We start from the raw sequence: 18,648 nt of genomic DNA, 5'->3' as shown, positions 1-18,648 counted from the left end.
CCAGGACACCATCCACCAACTCATCAGGAGCATGCGCAGACTTTGTCAGGACTGCATACGGGCACACTAGGCCATACACGTTGGATCAGCTTGTAATTTCAATTTTTCACTTTGATTTTTGGTTTCATTTTGAATCCAGTCCTCAGCGGGTTAGTGATTTTGGTTTCAATCGACCATTGTTACATCATTTTGTTCTACAGATTATACGCTGTACATCAGTAAAGATTTTCAACATGAATAATTCATTCACCAAGATCTGATGTGTGATTTGAGTGTTCCCTAATTCATTTTTTTGTATTCTATAATCTTATCCAATGCACTTACATGTAAAAACATGATCTGATGATGACAACAGCACAATATGTCTCTCACAGTTAAGTGTAGGAGCAGACAGTAGCATCAGATCTATCACATTCTCAATGAAAATACAAATACCTCAAAATTGTATTCTACATACTGAACTTGTGTAATCATATTTACAGATAATATTCTTGTTGATTTTCATGCTGTTATGCAATATATCTTCCAGCCACATCAATCAGAGAACTGCTGATCTCCTCATATCAAGAGAGTCTTCAAACTGTACAGGAAGCCTCAATCCACTCTCGACAACAGTAATGAACTATTAAATACATTTTCAAATTATTTTAACTGAAACAATACATGTCTAAGAAGACACAACCCAAAGCTTTCCTTTTATCTGTCAATTTCTGTGCCCAGACGAAGCTCACCCTCATCTTCCATGCATGTGTTTACATTCTTTCGGCAAACCGAGCCTGAGACCCTGGAGACTTCCCGAGCTGCAGAGGTTTTTCAAACAACTCTGCAAGTCCTAAAGAACAGAGTTAGGCAGAGATTTAAAAGGGATGTCACAGTACCAGGTAGAATGACTTTCTTTCATTAAATCCAGAGAATTTCACCTTGAAAGAAATCTTCAGAGGCAGTTGGATTCCATAGAGTCAAAATAAAATTAACACAAAAACAAATTTCTAATTGTGACACTGCCACTGTTTTTTTCCATTTTGTTAGTCATCAATAGACTAGATATTTAAAGCAATGGAACATCAAAGTCCTCATAAAGGAAGAATAAAAATACAAAGACCAGCATTTTCAATTAGTGTGTGTCCTAAGCTCTAAAAGGTTGGCAAGATCAATGTCCATTACATTTTCTTGTGCTAACTTTCCCATGTCACAATGCTAGAGTTGCTTTCCTGGGAGGATGTGGAGCTGATTGCAGAGCTGTCTCAATGTCCGCCTGTAACGCATCCAGCCATCTGTCTGAATAGTCATCTCAACAAGTACCGCTCCATATCTGGCATCTGCAATAACAGGTAACTAACTGACTTCTTACATTTTGATAAGGCAAAGAACCAGGACTAAAATGAAGCAAAGTAAGTGATGTAAAATACTTGCAATATAAAAACCAACAATGCAAGGAGATTCTTTATGGAACAAGTCAAAGTAAAACAATAAAAAAAAGAGTAGAGGAGGTAAAAGCCATTTCTCACCATTTTGGTAATCCCAACCCCCACTATACCTTCATGCGTATTAAAAATGGAAAAACCCTAGTTCTACTTTTCAACCAACTGAAACGTCTCCTGTGTGCCAATTGTGGAGGAAAACTACAGTGGCTCACACAAAAACACTTAAAAACACCATCTAGAGACAGTGTTTAGTTTGTCCGTTCAAGGCTACTGTAGAAACAACATGGTGGACTCCGTGGAAGAGGACCTGCTTTGTATGTACATATCATTCTAAGTTAATGTAACACAACGTTTCTTATGAAAACATAGTAATGAATACTACACTCCATTTCTGCCAATATATCACTCTAAATCCTACACACTGCCTCTTTAAATGTATAAAGTTAGGCAGCACATTGTCTACCAAATTAAACATTATTTCTATGAAGACTTCTTTATTATTGAAATGTAGGCATTTTTACATCAACATAACATCAAGATAAAAGTAAAGCCCTTATTTTTAAATTTAATTTTGATTATGTCATACATAATGTTGTATAAGAATGGCAAAGAAAAGTTCAGATTTAATGACTGATTTCATTTTAAAATTGGTGGTCATTACCCTCTAAAGACCCCTTCTGCTTTTACTTTACCCTGTCTCCTGGAAATTATGTTTATACACTACTGATTTGCAGCAGCAAATACGTTTTGAAAGAAACACAATGCCATCGGGATTATGTTCTTAATTGCATAATGAGGAAACTTTAATTAGTGTATTTGGCATGTCTTAAAATGTCTATACTGAAATTAGTAAAATGTTCACTGACAATGGACCTCATTTGTTTTCCTGTTATATCTACTCTTAGTAAATACAGGTCAAGGTTGGGGAAAGATAATTGTCATAGTTTTTGTTGATGACCTTTTAGAGGGGAAAACAAATAATGTTGGATTCAGCGCTGACATATACTGTTTTATAATGCAGTATTTTTGGACATGCTTCGTGATTCTTTTTGTCAGGCAAAATCCTCTTTGGGGAGCAGCCAACACTCCCTTGGTCAGGTGGCTTCCAGCTGAATATGAAGACGGAGGGAGAGAACCCAAGGGTTGGAACCGAGGATGGCTCCATAATGGATTCCAACTTCCCTCGGTAATCTACAAAATGCTGGTCCGAGGGACACAAAAGTCTTGCTGGAGAAATTAGAAATGAAGCAAGCTCACACTGCAAATCCAAGTTAATGTAGCTTTCCATTTATTTTTCTAACCTGTTTTACAGCAGATAAAGTCCACAGCAATTTAGGAACAGCAAAAATGTGTGTGAGATGACACAGATTACAGTTGCATTTGAATATTGTGGCCTGTGCTCTAAAGGACACCATTTCCATAGCTTGAAAGTTGTTGGTTTCCAGTCATGTGGAAAAACATTTCTTTCAAATAGCAGATGAAACTGATGTTTGTATTTGATTTCAGTGTTTAATTTATGCACTCATTAGACAGAGTGAGTCCTTTAGTGGAAGAAAAACTCATCAAATATGCATCATTTGTATCCAGCATGCGGTGTACCTTCATATATAAGAGCGATAATTAACTAAAGTGTTTTAGTTAATTAATAATCTTTGATCCCAACTATTCCATTTCTTATTAAAAAGCAAGTTTAAAAAAATCTTGGATACTTGATGTATTGCATAACTCATTTTTAATCAGCTCCCAAAGTCCTTTTTGTTGGAGAAATTAGGATATGAAAGAAAAGAGGCTTGCCAGAACATATCACAGCCCCTTTGTTGAACTTAAGCCATTTATCTATTTATAACATAACTTAGTGAATTAAAGAATGAACTAGTTCACACAAACAAGAAAGCTATTATCCATCATAACCCCTGACTGGGACACAATGGGCCTTCCCCAGAAAATATATTAATTTCTGTTAATGACGAGATAAGAAAAACACTGACTGATACATGGCAAGTCACTGCAGAGATGGCTGGGAGAAAATGCAATTGCACACTGTAAAATGTAGTACTCACTGTTGTCCAAAATAACAAATCTGTCTATGTTAACAGCCATGGGAAGTCAGCAAGAAAATAATGAGAAGCTCTTCTAAACAGACAGATGATGTCTATTCTGACCTGCTGGTAGAGTGGGGCCAGTACATCGACCACGACATAACCTTAACTCCTCAAAGCAAAAGCAGTGCTTCTATTTGGAGTGGCCCGGACTGTTTGAACACATGTCAGAATGTGCATCCATGCTTTCCAATTGAGGTAAACTAAAAGCACAACAGTCTTTGGACATTTTGCCAATCTATACTGTATTTTGTTTGCTGTCTTGTTACAATTCTGTATTTTAATGAGATAGTTCCACATTTTGGGAATATGCTTAGAGTTACAGTAGATGAGAAGATCAATGCTACTCTCATACAGTATTTGTCTGTTCAATATGAAGCCTGTAGCTAGCTGGTTAGCTTAGGTTAGCATAAAGGCTGACTTCCTGAAGTCCCTCATTTCCCACACAAAAGCTGAGACTTCTGGAATTCAGATAGAACTGTCAACGTGTTAAAGTCTGTTACTAACTTTAGTCTAACATTGCATCCTTGGGGAGGGGGATTCAATTCACTAGAGACAAAGTCATTCACCTAAATCCAGACCATTTTCAGTCCACACTCAGTACGTTTACATGCACAGTTTAATTCCACTTTTAATTGGAATGAAAGGCCATTCCGATTAAAAGTGGTCATGTAAATGGTCATTCCGATTGAAAATTAAATCCGATTAAAGGGGGTGGTTTATTCCGTTTGTCATTCCAAATGAAAGAATTTTGTGTGCATGTATACACTCATTCCTCTATAAGTTCATTCCGGTCTTTCTGCACATGCTCGTTTCCTTGCCCTTCTGGCGCGATGATGTATATAGCGCATAGCAATGGGCTGCATAGCAATGGGCTGAGATAGAGCAGTCGGACTTGTTGCACTCACCGGTTTCCATTCGCCACAGCATGGTCTTCTACCTCCCTTCTCCTCCTCAACAGATGAAGCATTAGCAGAAAGAGGTTGTTGTCGTACTGCTGCTTCAAGAATATAAGCAAAACACGCCCGAAAAAGGCACTAAGAACAGCGTCATCAAGCATGTTGTTATCCGGAGCGAGGACTACAGTGTTTTATTCCGGTAAACGTAAACACGTAACATCCGCCCCGCCCCCTATCCAATCAGAAACCTTCCCTGCCCCAAACCTTACGCAGACCTGAATAAAGGCGACTGAACTGATCTCCCATGTAAACCCTCATTCGGAATGAATATTTCCCATGTAAACTACCTGGAAAGACTTTAATTCCGAATGATTTCATTCAGATTTATTTCATTCCGAATGAGAAGCCATCATGTAACCGTAGCCACTGATGTGTAGCCATGCCAACATACTGGTTTTGCCAGGGTTTTAAAGGCGTAAAAACAAACTACAGTGTCAGGTGATACTAAGAAGACATGTCGACTTAGAACAGCCATGATAGTAGCATCTATCTTGCCTGTAGCGTTTGCCATTGTTGTTATTACTCATCAATGGTTCCGGTGCACTGCTTGACAACTGCTTGATAACAGCTTGACAAGACCGTTGGTTGAGCCCATGGTACTGGTTGGCTAATCTGGTTCCCTGCAGTGCTCATTTGATCTGTTTTTTTTTTTACCTTAACTGAAAAACTGCTGTTGAATGTCACAATGTCAGACAAATCAACTCAATTCAAAAGTAAGGACCAGGGCAGGGAATTCACAGCTCTCAAGAAATGGTCAGACACACAGCGCTAATAATAATAGCAGTAGTAGTATGCATCAGGCAGTAGTGCAAAGATGACCCACAATCCAGGCACAACACTGATCCGTGCAAATCTGCAAGACGGGAAAGCACAAAAGCTGCGTAATATGCAAGTTAGTAATATGCAGTAATGGGGTATGTTTGCAATTGGAGACAGAAGGAGAGAGATGCTCAGTGTATCATGGGAAGTCCCCTGGCAGACTAGGCCTGTATCAGCCTAACTACGGGCTGGTCCAAGACAAGCCTGAGCCAGCCCTAACTATAAGCTTTATCAAAAAGGAAAGTCTTAAGTCTACTCTTAAATGTGGAGATGGTGTCCACCTCCCAGACCCAGACTGGAATATGGTTCCACGGAAGAGGAGCCTGAAGGCTTAAGGTTCTGGCTCCCATTCTACTTTTGGACATTCTTGGTATGACAAGTAATCCTGCATTCTCGGAACCCAGTGTTCTGGTAGGACAAAAGACAACTAGGAGCTAGGAGATATGATGGAACCTGACCATTTAGAGCTTTGTAAGTGTGGAGAAGGATGTTAAATTAAATTCTGGATTTTACAACAAGCCAGTGCAGAGAAGCTAAAACAGGTGAAATATGATCTTTTCTTAGTTCCCGTTAGTACACGTGCCGCTGCATTCTGGATCAGGTGGAGAGTTGTAAGAGATGTGTTGCAGCAACCTGATTATAAGGAATTGCAATAATCCAGTCTAGAAGTAGCAAATGCATGGACTCATTTTTCGGCGTCTGTTTGAGACAGGGTATACCTAATTTTTGCAATATGTTGTAGATGAAGGAAGACAGTCTTTGAAGTTTGTTTTATATGGGAGTTAAAAGACATATCTTCATCAAAGATTTCTCCAGGATTCCTGATGTTGGTGCTAGAGGCCAGGGCAATGGCTTCAAGAGAAACTATATCTTTAGATGGTGAATTTTTGAGTTGTTTGGGGCCAAGTACAATAACTTCATTATTTCTATGAGTTTTGTCATCCAGGTTTGTATGTCCTTCTGGCTTCATTAACATATATAATTGGGTATCGTCTGCATAACAATGAAAGTTTATTAAGTGATTTCTGATAATGTTGCCAAAGCATATGTAAGGTGAATGGAATTGGTCCAAGCACAGAACCTTGTGGAACTCCGTGACTAACTTTAGCATGCATGGAAGATTCATCTTTAACATTACAAACTGAGGATAAATAGGATGCTAAACTAAGGTAACTGGCTGCCAGCTACAGGCTCATATTGAAACGGCAAACATATGAATGGAGTCAATCTTCTCATCTAGTTTGGCAAGAAAGCTGATAAGCGTAATCACCAAAACTACCCTTTTATCATTCTCCTATCACCAATACATTTGATAAATAGATCATAAGTAGTTATAGTTACTATTTAAGCAGCATGTAATAATAATTTTGTGTTCTTTACAGACAGGAGATACTATCACTGGAGTACAAAGCTGCATGCCGTTTTTTCGCTCCAGACCAGCCTGCTTCATTAATTTTGGGTCTGATATTCAACAAGCTCTGCAGCGACAACAGATGAACGTCATCACATCATTTATAGATGCTTCAGGTGTGTATGGCCACACTCCAAAGCTGGAGAGCTCCCTCCGTGACCTCTCTGGCCTCAATGGGAAACTTGCTGTCAACGACCAATTCAGGGATCCCAAAGGAAGACCTTACCTTCCATTCATAGCCACTCAGCCTCACTCAGTGCCATCAGCCTGCCAACAGGGTCCACATGGGGAGAGAGTGGAGTGTTTCAGTGCTGGAGACAGTCGGGTTAATGAGGGTCTGCCCCTGATCTGTTTGCATGTACTGTGGCTTAGGGAACACAATCGGATTGCAGAGGCACTGAAACACATTAATGGTCATTGGAGCCCAGAGACTATTTACCAAGAAACACGCAAGATTATTGGAGCTCTGCATCAGGTATGTGACTAGTAACTAATATTGTTTATGTGTGCCAAAATGAAAAGCTGACTGAACTGAAACTGCACCATTGTGACATGTTAACATAACTATAGGCAGCAACCATCTATTTTCATTACCTATAAATGTGCTGTAAATGTACAAAAAATCAAAATGAAATGCAACACTTAATTTAAAAAATAATCTCTTGCTCAGCCTTCAGTTTTTATAAAACAGCCTCTGTACTGTATTTTGATTCTTCAGGTTTGATTTAAGCTCTTCTAATGCTTTCAAACAGTGAACTTGTAAACTTCATGAGATTGTCACAGAAGTGGCTTTTTTCACTTCACTTTTCACTTTCTTCCCATGTAGTTGGCGGCGGTAAATCAATAATGTTTAATTCTCTACATTGCGGCAGCAAGCTGTGGCAGCCTACAGTAGTTTCCTGCTGCCATCACTGACATCACTGGCCTCTGACATCAGTGGTCAGTGATCGGTGGAAGAAGGTCCCTTCGGGGAACACTGCAGTTGTCGCTACATTTTTTTTCGACAATCTGTAGTTACTGAGCTGCAGTGAGGTTAATCATGGCCTGCTTTTATTCAGCTACACAAACCTATTATTTACTTCTACAGTAGTGAGTCCACATGCAACTTGAGACTGTTTTTGAAAGAGGCAGAAAGATCAAATTTGATAGTAGCCATGGGAATGCTTGTGATTCAGTGTGAGTAAGAAAGCAGAGAACAATGAGATTTTAAATGAAACTTTTACTTTGGTTGCTATAAGATCCTTTAAGAACAATAACAGCAGAATTTTGAGAGACTCAAAGGGACGTGGAGTCTGTGATGCAGATTATAGACATGGTGTACCTTACATCTGATCTGGACATACTGCACTGACACACCATTACTTTGCTGTCCCTGCACAGCAGATACTGTTGGTGAAGGCAGGAGACAGAGCTGTCTAATGAAGACAAAGGCCAATGTGATACATAGCTATAAAGTTTCTATTGAGAAACACAAATGATGCCTGAGGGGAAGTAAACTAATCTGCCATTTATGTGTGTGGTGATTTTATAATCTGTAGATGTCAGGAGTGCAAGCATGTTGCAATTACATGTTAGAAGAAGGGCCAACTGATATTAAAGATGTAGCAGTGCAGAGAAAATTAAACCTTGACTGGAGCTTTTCGAAAGAATTCTTGCATTTTCTGCTTTGATTGTAATCTGTAAAGCAATTAAGTACTACCCTGGAAATCCAGAGTTCTCGCGAGAGCACAATTTGAATTTGCTCAGCTAGTCACTCTGGCAATCAGTAATGATGCTCATTACCCATGCCGTTGGAGCTGAGCTGCACCAATCACATCGGTGTATCTGATATAGGCGGGCCAGAGACGAGCTAAACAGATGATGACAGTGCTGCGATGACAAAGTCCAGAATCAGTCAGTAAACATTGCAAGATGGCTACGGATGAACACCAGCTGTTTGAAACGGCTTTGGCCACTACAATGATCGAGTTAGACTTGGCTTTTTCTCTAAAAGAGGAACAGAAGACGGCGCTCGAATCTTTCCTTTGCAAGAAGGACATTTTTGGTTGTACATTGGTTGTAGAGTTATTCAACTGTGTGCAGTGATATTTTCAAATGCATGCTTGGTGCCACCCCTGGAGTTGGGCCATTTGCATTACTCATAGCCAGACCCTAAATCTTTCTAGATTTCTGGGCTAATTAAGTACAGTAAAGCTTTTCTAAATCAATGTGCTGATGTGTTGAATTCAAAAAGCTGGCTTTTCACTTAGTTTTGAGTTGGGGTCAAGTACTTGAAGAGCTCTATAAGATATACAGAGCATATCTATAATTTGTAATTGTCTTCACATTCCTCTCAACATGGAGGTGGTGGAGCCAGCTGCTAGTAGCTAATGCTGCAAACAGTGCTAACAATATGCTCAGGAACAAAATGGAAGTTTAACCATTTCCTATTCCATGAAAGCTAGGCCTCTGCTGAGGAAGATCATATAATATTATTAAAAGCTCCAGAGCAGCCTATAAATAGACCTTTGTGATGATATTGTTTCTCAGTTACTGTTTACGAGGTGAAGAATGACCTTTAAACCTCATGTACCTGAAACATATTGTCTGCAAAGCTGAATTTTTAAGTTTTCAGTGTCATAAACAGACAGACAAAGATTCTGGCTACAGTGAGTGAGGAATGTCTGCTAATTTTAGTAACATGTTTAAGGATGACAACTCAAGCTTAGCAAGGTATGAAAAAAGACAATAGTGTAATAATGCATTGTGCTGTAAATAGGAAACACCCTGACAGCTGCAGGGTGTGATGACTGTAAGAAGCAACCAGCCATAGAATCCACTGCTTTTTTTTTTTTTTTTTTACAAATCGGCATATAGTGGTGATTCTGTAGTTTCCCAATCTGGAAATCCATTGGTTAAAAAAAAAAAAAAAAAAAAAAAACAACTAACAAAAGTGCAGGGGCCTCTGCGATTGCTCACACCCTTCACTTCTGGTGGTGCCCCCAGGGAATCGCCGTGTTGTTTACAAATACTTCGGGTAGAAAACCAGCAGAGTTTAGCTATATATCATATTTTTCACGTCACTATATCACCGTGTAGACTAATCTGATGTTTGTTAAGTCTATAAACACAATGATTGAACAAACGTTACTATTTCTGTGTGCACGTTTTGTAATTAATAACATGGTTATCGTAGATTAGCTGGGCTAACCGTTAGCTGTTAACGTTAGCCGTTAGCGGTGTCTGTAATAATAACCATAGACTGTATAAAAATAAGGTAATAACTCAATAAACGGTCTGTGAATAAAATATTTTTTCCAGCGGATACCTTAGTTACAACATGATTGAGCTAGCAAAGCAGTTTTGTGTTGCTATGTGTGGTATTTATTCAGTTATGGGAAATCACGATGTCTAGAAAGCATCAGTGGCTGCAGCTGACAGGGACAGTTAGCAAAGCTAACATCAGGACGTCATCTGTTAAAAGCCTCCCGTTGTTGGATACGACATGAAACTACTCCAGTTAGCTCAATCATGTTGTAACTCAGACATCTGCTGGAAAAAAAAAAAAAAAAATTCACGTTGACGAGACAGCGTTTTGGGTGGAGCGGTTGCTATGGACGCGGAGCTTGCTGTTTCTGTAGGTACACATTTCCTGCTGACACCTGCACTTCTCGGCCACACCCCCTCCATTGTGATTGGCTAAAGCGCAGCATTGTTCAAACTCAAGTTGGTGATTGTTGGAACAGTGGAGAGATAAACCAAGATGGTTTTTGTGAGTTTTATTTTGCTTCTGTTGGCATTAAATCAAGTGTGTTTTGCAATGAAATATTTACTACGGATTTAAATAGAGTCTAGTGGATCTGATGATGGCGATTTCAGGGCTGTTTCTTTTAAGATAAAAATGATCTTACTCTCTAACAAAAAGGTGTATCTCTGTTGGGATCATTCCACAATGTTGACAATTATATTAATAATCTGAGCCTGTCAGCAGCAAAAAGAAGCACTGTCAGTTGGCGTAAATTGATGGTGTGAACATGAACCAAGTGGTTACATTGCAGCCTACTGCTGCCGTGGTCCCGCTCGATACTTGACCAAAATTAAAAACTGTTGTTCTGATATGTGACTTAGCCACAAACAAGTGGGAAAATTGGGTCTAGACTGAAAAATACCGAAGCCACCCTTTACCTGTTTTACTTCATTCTCATAGCATCATTTTTGGCCTCAGCAGGCAGTTGTATTCGGAGTAAAAGCCCAAAAAAACCACTGTAGGTTACCTGTCCAGCACCAAACAACAGGCAAACACAGTTAGTGACTAACTGGCGAACACAGTGAGAACATACATAGTGTGAACATAATGCAGTGACAGTGCTCTTGCAAAATAGTGTTGGGGGGAACACACACAGTGACAGGACTAACTGTTAGTATTTTAACCTAATGGATTTAAAGACAGAGTGGAGACGTTTTGCTGTCAGTGTGAGTTTTTGGGGACTGTTTAACAGTTCAGTTTTGGGTGTTAGCACTGCTGATGTGTTAGCTTGTGCTAATGGGGCAAACTCTCCAGGAGGAGAGCGGCTCTAGAGACAGGGGCAAAAGAAAGTTTGCTGATTCGGTGGGGAGTCAGTACGGTCTGAGATCAGACCTCAGGGGGAAAGATTGTATTCAGGTATTGTTTGACTGGAGAGGTTTTGGAAGGTGTGGCAAATCAACTCCAACTGGCTATGTCAGAAAACAGACTGACAGATCAAGAGTCCTGAGGTGCTTTCACAGATTGTTTTATTTGTTGAAGACCTTACATACCATAAAACTTCAATTGATAGCGGGCTATTATTTGCTTATATCACTGAAATCAACAGCCCTATAATTGGGACAGGCCTTTAATTCCTTTCACACCAAGCTGTTGCTCAGTAAAGAAAGGGAAATAAAATCAAATTGTTTTTTTTTTAAACCAGTATGAATATTATTTGTTAAAAAAAAAAATAGGCTTCAGATAATATATCAATTATGAATCATTCATTTGATCTAGCTCCAACAGACAGATACACATAATTTGACGTAGCCAACAACCTGGTTTCATACATCCGAAGAACTTCTATTTAAAAAAAAAAAAAAAAGCTTGGCAACCAGACCAGGCAGCTAATTGAGAGAGACATTTATTTGTCAAAATGTGTAGCCATACCAGGCTGGTACATGTTTAATTGAAGTTTTATGGTACACACAGCAATTCATTGAAAGAACAAACCAGGCATGCCTTATTGCAAGATCCACATATTTGTCAAAACTTTCTTTTTTCAATGTGTAAGTTGTTAGCTTGGAGGTTGTAGTTTTCCATAGCAAAAGGCAATTTGGAAACGGTAACTTGCAGATAGCAGAAGGGAGAGGGAATGCTGGCAAAATTGTCGGCCAATGGCAGGCTTATAGCAACAGTCTACATCCAGTGAGTCAGACTAAGTTTGTGGTAGTTCGATGGAACAGATAGACCTCTATATCAACCATTGCAGCTTTCTACACAGGCAGTGTAATGGCTCAAATGACGCCAAGTGTATGCTTCAAGTCTATTTCCTTATGTTCTGCACACACTAACTACGAATATAATATACAGGTGACCTACACTCAATACTATGCCTGAGTACATACTGTGTTGCTTTGCTAACATACTGCTTTCCATAAGCTGTGCACAATTTTGTTCCTGTGTGGACATAATGTTAGATGCTAACCTTGGCTTTTTTACTCTTTCCATTTATTTTCATTTTTTCTTTCCTTTTTTTGAATCAGAAAAAAACTTCGTGGTTAAAAAAAGTGGTTTTTAATTTGTCTTTGAAAGGTCTTTCCTTCTTAGTTAATATCCATTTGAACCAGAGTGCAGTTAATGTGGCTCTGCTTTGCTCAGTGCGAACCCCAGACACATTTCTGCTAGGATGACATGAGGCTCTTCATAGCAGGGCAGGCATCAGAGCCAAGCAGAAAAACAGCATTGAAGACTGTCAGTCATAATCCCTTACTATATAAACCGTCTCTGTGCAAAGAAAATATTTACGTTTCATGCTAGTTAGCACAAAGAATTCCTTTGTCATCATACTATTGTGTGTGTGTGTGTGTGTGTGTGTGTGTGTATTTTGAAATATATATGAAGTGAAGTTTTGTTCCTGATGTCACATTTGTTGTAGTTGTCAGTCTCTTAGTAACAATGTATGGGAGGCAGGTTGTGATGAATGACTGATTGGACTGACTGTTGACAGCAGCTGTTTCCATTAGCTGTAGTCTGGGGCATTATTAGATGTGAAGGAAATGTTGGGTACATGCTGTGCAGTCTACATGAAAAATGATAAAAAGAAAAAATGTTTGAACGGAAATGATTCATTACTTCAAGGGGACCGTCAAGGGGACAAGCGGTGCCCGTTGCTAGGTTGTAAAATTTCTACAGCATTTCTGAGCAGAGGGAAAATAAGTCTGTAATCTGTCAGACTTCGGGGGCTGACATTTGACCACAGCAGTGGATTAACAACTGCTATTTTCAGGTGACTCAGGGACAATACCAGAGGAAAGAGATTTACAGTATTAAAAGGAGAGGGGTCTAAGGTGGATGGGTTCTTTAAATAATGTGTGAGGATAAAGTATAAAAGGCAGGTAGAGGATTTACATACAGTAGCTTTGACCATGACCGGCTTGGAAAATCCCTGCACTAGAAGTGGAGTGAAATGTGAGGCACTATCTGCTCTGGCCAGCCTGCAAACCAGCAGACTGTAACGTTATCTATTTTTTTTTTTTTTTTTTTCATAAAAAGAAAATCTCAAAGCTACAACAGACAACTAAAGAAGCACCAAAGCTCCTTGTTTTTGTTTCTCAAAGAATCATTCATGAAAAAATATACTATATAATTTAACAAAAAAGTACTTAAGCTACTGGATGATTAGTACTAATAAAGTGGCAAGCTATACTTTAAGGTTAGTAAATACTCATGCTACAATGTCTCATGTCCAAGTCACACACGTTAACTCATGCTCAACATGTCTTCTTGTGACAAAAGATAAAAGAGGTTTGGCACCTATAAACCTAAGTGCTGTACAAAGAAGGAAGGTACACAGTAGATTTACTGAACCACAACCATCATTTAATATGTCAGGGATCCTTTGATCCTTGACCAAGACCTACAGTGTAATCACAGCTTTCATACTGTTACGCTTTTACGTCTTAGTCCTTCCCATCCACTCAGGGGGGATAGGTCAGGGTCGACTACAGAACACTTCTCTTATGGTTGTGCAAATTACCTTGTTCTGGCATGCAATATTACTGACTACTGTAAAGTGACATGTCTAGAGAATATGGCTTGTGTGGAATTACAGTAGATCCAGTAATGTTGTATAAGTAATCAAGTAGTAAGTTAGTCAGTAAAAATCAAACATGCATAAACAAACTGAGCCTAAAACTAAGCATTTTTTTAAATTTATCCTATTATATTATCATAAGCAAGTGCACCCATACAGTAAAAATACTATAGGAATATGCAATAAATGAGCATGCAGAACGTCATTAAGGGAACACAGACATTTAATCTTGATTAACAAATTATCCAGGTAAAAAATCTTTTCTGATATACATTGTATAATTTGTTGAGAACAAACTGACCAGTCAGTGGAAACCAAAATCATCAGCCTACTGAGGGCTGGATTCAAAATCACACTGAAAATCAAGGTAAAAAATTGACGGCAACTCATAATGTGACTCAGTATGGCCCCCGCGTGCCAGTATGCAGTCCCGACAACATCTGGGCATGCTCCTGATGAGTCGGGGGATGGTGTCTTGGGGGATCTACTCCCAGACATGAATCAGGGCATCAGTGAGCACCTGGACAGTCTGTGGGAGTACTTGGCAGCACTGGTTACACTAATGTGTGCCCATTGTGCTCAATTGGATTTAGGGCAGGGGAACAAGAGGGCTAGTCAATAGCATTAATGCCTTCATCATCCAGGAACTGCCTACACACTCTGGCCTCATGAGGCCGGGCATTTTCCGGCACCAGGAGGAACTCAGGGCCCACTGCACCAGCATAACGTCTGACAGTTGCTCTGAGGATTGCATCCTGGTATCTAACAGCAGTCAGGGTACTGTTAGCTATGACATGCAGGTCTGTGTGACCCTCCAAGGATATGCCTCCCCAGACCATCGCTGACCCACCACCAGCCGGTCATGCTGGATGATGTTACAGGCAGCATAACGTTTGACACGGTGTCGCCACACTCTTTCACGCTTGTCACATGTGCTCAGTGTGAACCTGCTCTCATCTGTGAAGAGAACGGGGCACCAGTGGTTGACCTACCAGTTCTGGTGTTGTCTGTTAAACGCCAATCGAGCTGCACGGTGCTGGGCTGTGAGCACAGGTCCCACTAGAGGACGTTGAGCCCTCATGCCACCCTCATGGAGTCTTGTTTCTGACAGTTTGGTCAGAAATATGCACAATAGTAGCCTGCTGGAGGTCATTTTGGAGGGCTCTGGCAGTGCTCCTCCTGTTCGTCCTTGCACAAAGGAGCAGATACCGGCCCTGCTGCTGGGTTGATGCCCTTCTCCAGCCCTGTCCAGCGCTCCTTGTGTAATGGCTGGTCTCTAGGAACCTCCTCCATGCTCTTGAGACTGTGCTGGGAGACACAACAGACGTTCTTGTGACTGCATATATGGATGTACCATCCTGGAGGAGCTGGACTACCTGTGCAACCTGACTGGGCTGCAGGTACCACCTCATGCTACCAGGATACTAGGATACTAGCAGAAGTAGAGAAGAATCAGGAAGGATAAGGAGAGATAAACTGTCTGTGGCCACCATATGTAAAACCATTCCCTTTTTTGGGGTTGTCTTGCTTTTGCCTCTCCATTGCACCTGTTGTCACTTATCACTTAATAATTTGCATCAAAGCAGGTGAAACTGATTCACAATCACTTCTTCTTCCTAAATAGACAGATAGATATCCTTGAATTTTAACTGACTTGGTGTTACACTGTGACCATTAAGTGTTCCCTTAATCTTTTTGAACAGTGTATGTATATTACAGTTACTGCCTTGCTCTGAACATAATCCAGGCAGAGTTTACATCGTCAGCACAATGTATTTATGAATGTAGTGTAATAATTAATAGATTTAATATACAATACAATTAATATACAAACATAATTTTTAAGGAGACAGCTTTGTTTTTGTTTTGTTTTTTCACCATAAAGCTGTGGTAATGTGATTACATGGTATTTTATTCATAAACTACAGGCATACCAGGCAATATATTTCTTGCATGTAATGCACTTGCCCTTATTTATCTCTGCCTCAGCAAACGTTACGAGACCTATTAGCTAATAGCTAGCTACAGCAGCTAGTGCTAGCTTTCTGACTAGTTGCACCACCAGCTAGCAACGTTACAGTTTACATAGGCATTTAGGACGCAAACTAAACTATTAGCGTTGAAACAACTCTGTACAGAAAATAATAGTCGTTCAACATTGTATTCCCTGTTTTCAATAACTTCAATCTTACTTGCTGTCCTCGTTGTTGCCGATCAATTGTGCTTTGACTGTGAGCTGCGGAGCTCTCGTCTCGAGACACGCTGGTCATGTATTGACGCCAAGCAAGGGAGGGAAGGAGGGAGGAAAAGTAGGCTGTTGATTGGATAGCTTGCTGAAGGCAGCTGTCAACCAGGCCAGATAAGGTTTTGCAAGTTGTGAATGGTAATTCTAAAATGGTGATTTTGTGAAGTAGGCTACAGTTTTCACTCAGCATTATTTTTGGTAGGGACAATTCGTGTTTCTGTGGCTTTGGTATGGACATGTCCATAGCGTCTATACCTAAAACTACGCCTATGGGGAGAAGTACCTGCTTTTTAATCTAAAGTAGTGAAATTATATCATATTATAAGTTCAGACATAATATGTACATACATACAATCATGTGCCAAAAGTATGCAAAATTTTATTTTAACTTATCACTAAACCAGGTGACTTCACTAATTAGTAGAGCAGCATCTTGCCTGCAGCTCTGGTTGGAACAACATGCTGCATAGTTTACATGGCATTCTGTGTGTGCTACATGGTGATCACCCCCTAAGCTAAATGACCACTTAGGATAATAGCATGACTAGAATAATCTAACTACCATTTTTGGTGGGTATCAATCAGAAAGCCATTATTGTATGTATGCAGAGCAATAACAATCACCCCACTACTGCTCAATTATAAACAAAACAAAATAACAGATGAGACATACATTAATGCCTAATGTAGCATAGTTGTGTTACTGTATAATATTCTAATATTAATGTTGAAATGTCTGCCTGTAATGAGAGAAGTTTGCTAGATATCCAATCTCACTTAGAAAAAACAAACCAACATTCAACTTGGCAGAACTTTACAGCTCTTAGCAGCTTCCTGCTCATTGTTGTGGTTTGTCAGTCCATATGGTTGAATCCCAACAGCTCTCACCAAGCCCCCCATTTAAATCCGGAGGCAGCTGTTCCCAGCAAACAAGCTCACACAGGGCCATGTAATGTAGGATGCTGTTTTCATACAACATTATTCTTGACAAGTCACTGTATGAGCTCTGCTTTAATGCATTAAAATATGTGCTATGACAGTAATAACTTATTAAAAAAAACAACTTCCAGGCCAAGGGTAGTGTGCAGTTAGGCAGGAAATGAAACATAACTGTTGAACGTGTTTTCAGGCTGGTGCCATGAGGTGCATGCCAGTGGATGTGTACCTGAATATTCTTCTATGTCATGCACAACTTAAATTGTTTACTGTATGACTGTGTTACTAGACTTATGTTATTACACAGATGTATTGGTAATCTTCCCTTCTGCTTGTGTACATTTTGCCTGATTGAACAGTTGTAAATTCAAATTAATTCAAGCTAACTGGAAAACAACCCGACGTATCAGGCTGTTAAGTACAACCATGTTTTTTTTTTTTTTTTTTACAAAACTAAACCTACGTAACTTTACTTTCCTAAACCTAAACTTAACCTACGGAACTTTACGTTAAGTATATAATGTGATATAATGTGATGGTGCCCAACCATAATTGTTTTTCAAAACCTAATCCACATAACTTGTTATGTGATAACACCAACCATGTTTCCTTTACTAAGCCTAACCTACATAACTTTACTTTCCTAAACTAAAACTTAACCTTTGTAACTTTATGTTAAGTATGTAAGGTGATAACACCAACCATAATTCTTTTCCTAATCACCAACCAACATATCTTTTTTTAAACCTAACTTGAGTAAGTTTACCGTTCTAAACCTACATAACTTTATTATATTTTATTTTTTTATATACTTAATTAATCCCCAAGGGAAAAATTCAGTAAGTAACTTAACCCGAGTCTCTAATGTGGCAAGGCCATTCATGGTACACCAATTCATTAGATACCATTTGAACTGCTATGCACATTTTTATAAGATATACAAACTGTTGTATGGGTATAGGTTGATTCTATTACACCACCTTTTGGCACAATTGCTGCTTTTATGATTTAATATGCCATTTATAAAAAGAGCTTGGTTTAATTGCATGTGACACTTAAATAGGTTACTGTAAGAAAACATTTCAGTCCATTGCTTATTTTGTACTTTATGTGTATATTCCCACTGGAATAGCACTGGGTGCACTTAAGTGTCAGCAGGAAGCTCTCTGTTATTATTTCAATCATTATCTATTTCCCATGTGTAATCCCCCAGCCCAGTGAGAGAGTGAGGCCAGAGGGAGGCAGGCAGGTAAAACTATTCATACTTCCTTTTCAACTGACTGTGGGCAGTCACTTGAAAACAATGGGGGAATCTGGTACTCTACATGGCTTGCTGAAAACAAATGGAAAGGTCAGAAGCCATTTCAATACAGAGTGAAATCCTATCAACTGCAGGGAACAGGAAATAAAAATGATCAGCATCTGGTTTCATTCTGACTTGCATCTCAATGGTA

The 18,648-nt window shown here is 39.5% G+C and overlaps 1 protein-coding gene across 1 annotated transcript in view; it reads left to right on the top strand.

Annotated features, from left to right (window-relative positions):
• Nucleotides 1-522: 522 nt before the first annotated feature.
• tpo (thyroid peroxidase) overlaps nucleotides 523-18,648 on the top strand; it is a gene marked incomplete at its 5' end in the record, with an annotated part of 34,568 nt that continues 16,442 nt past the window's right edge. The window contains 6 exons of the mRNA XM_078175379.1: nucleotides 523-614; nucleotides 721-881; nucleotides 1,202-1,331; nucleotides 2,481-2,610; nucleotides 3,521-3,721; nucleotides 6,684-7,187. Of these exons, the coding sequence (XP_078031505.1) occupies nucleotides 523-614; nucleotides 721-881; nucleotides 1,202-1,331; nucleotides 2,481-2,610; nucleotides 3,521-3,721; nucleotides 6,684-7,187 (1,218 nt within the window). The remainder of the gene's footprint in view (nucleotides 615-720; nucleotides 882-1,201; nucleotides 1,332-2,480; nucleotides 2,611-3,520; nucleotides 3,722-6,683; nucleotides 7,188-18,648) is intronic.

Source organism: Epinephelus lanceolatus, chromosome 15 (genome assembly GCF_041903045.1).
Source record: "Epinephelus lanceolatus isolate andai-2023 chromosome 15, ASM4190304v1, whole genome shotgun sequence".
Taxonomy (NCBI): Eukaryota; Metazoa; Chordata; class Actinopteri; order Perciformes; family Serranidae; genus Epinephelus; species Epinephelus lanceolatus.
This window is presented reverse-complemented; position numbering and strand designations above follow the sequence as displayed.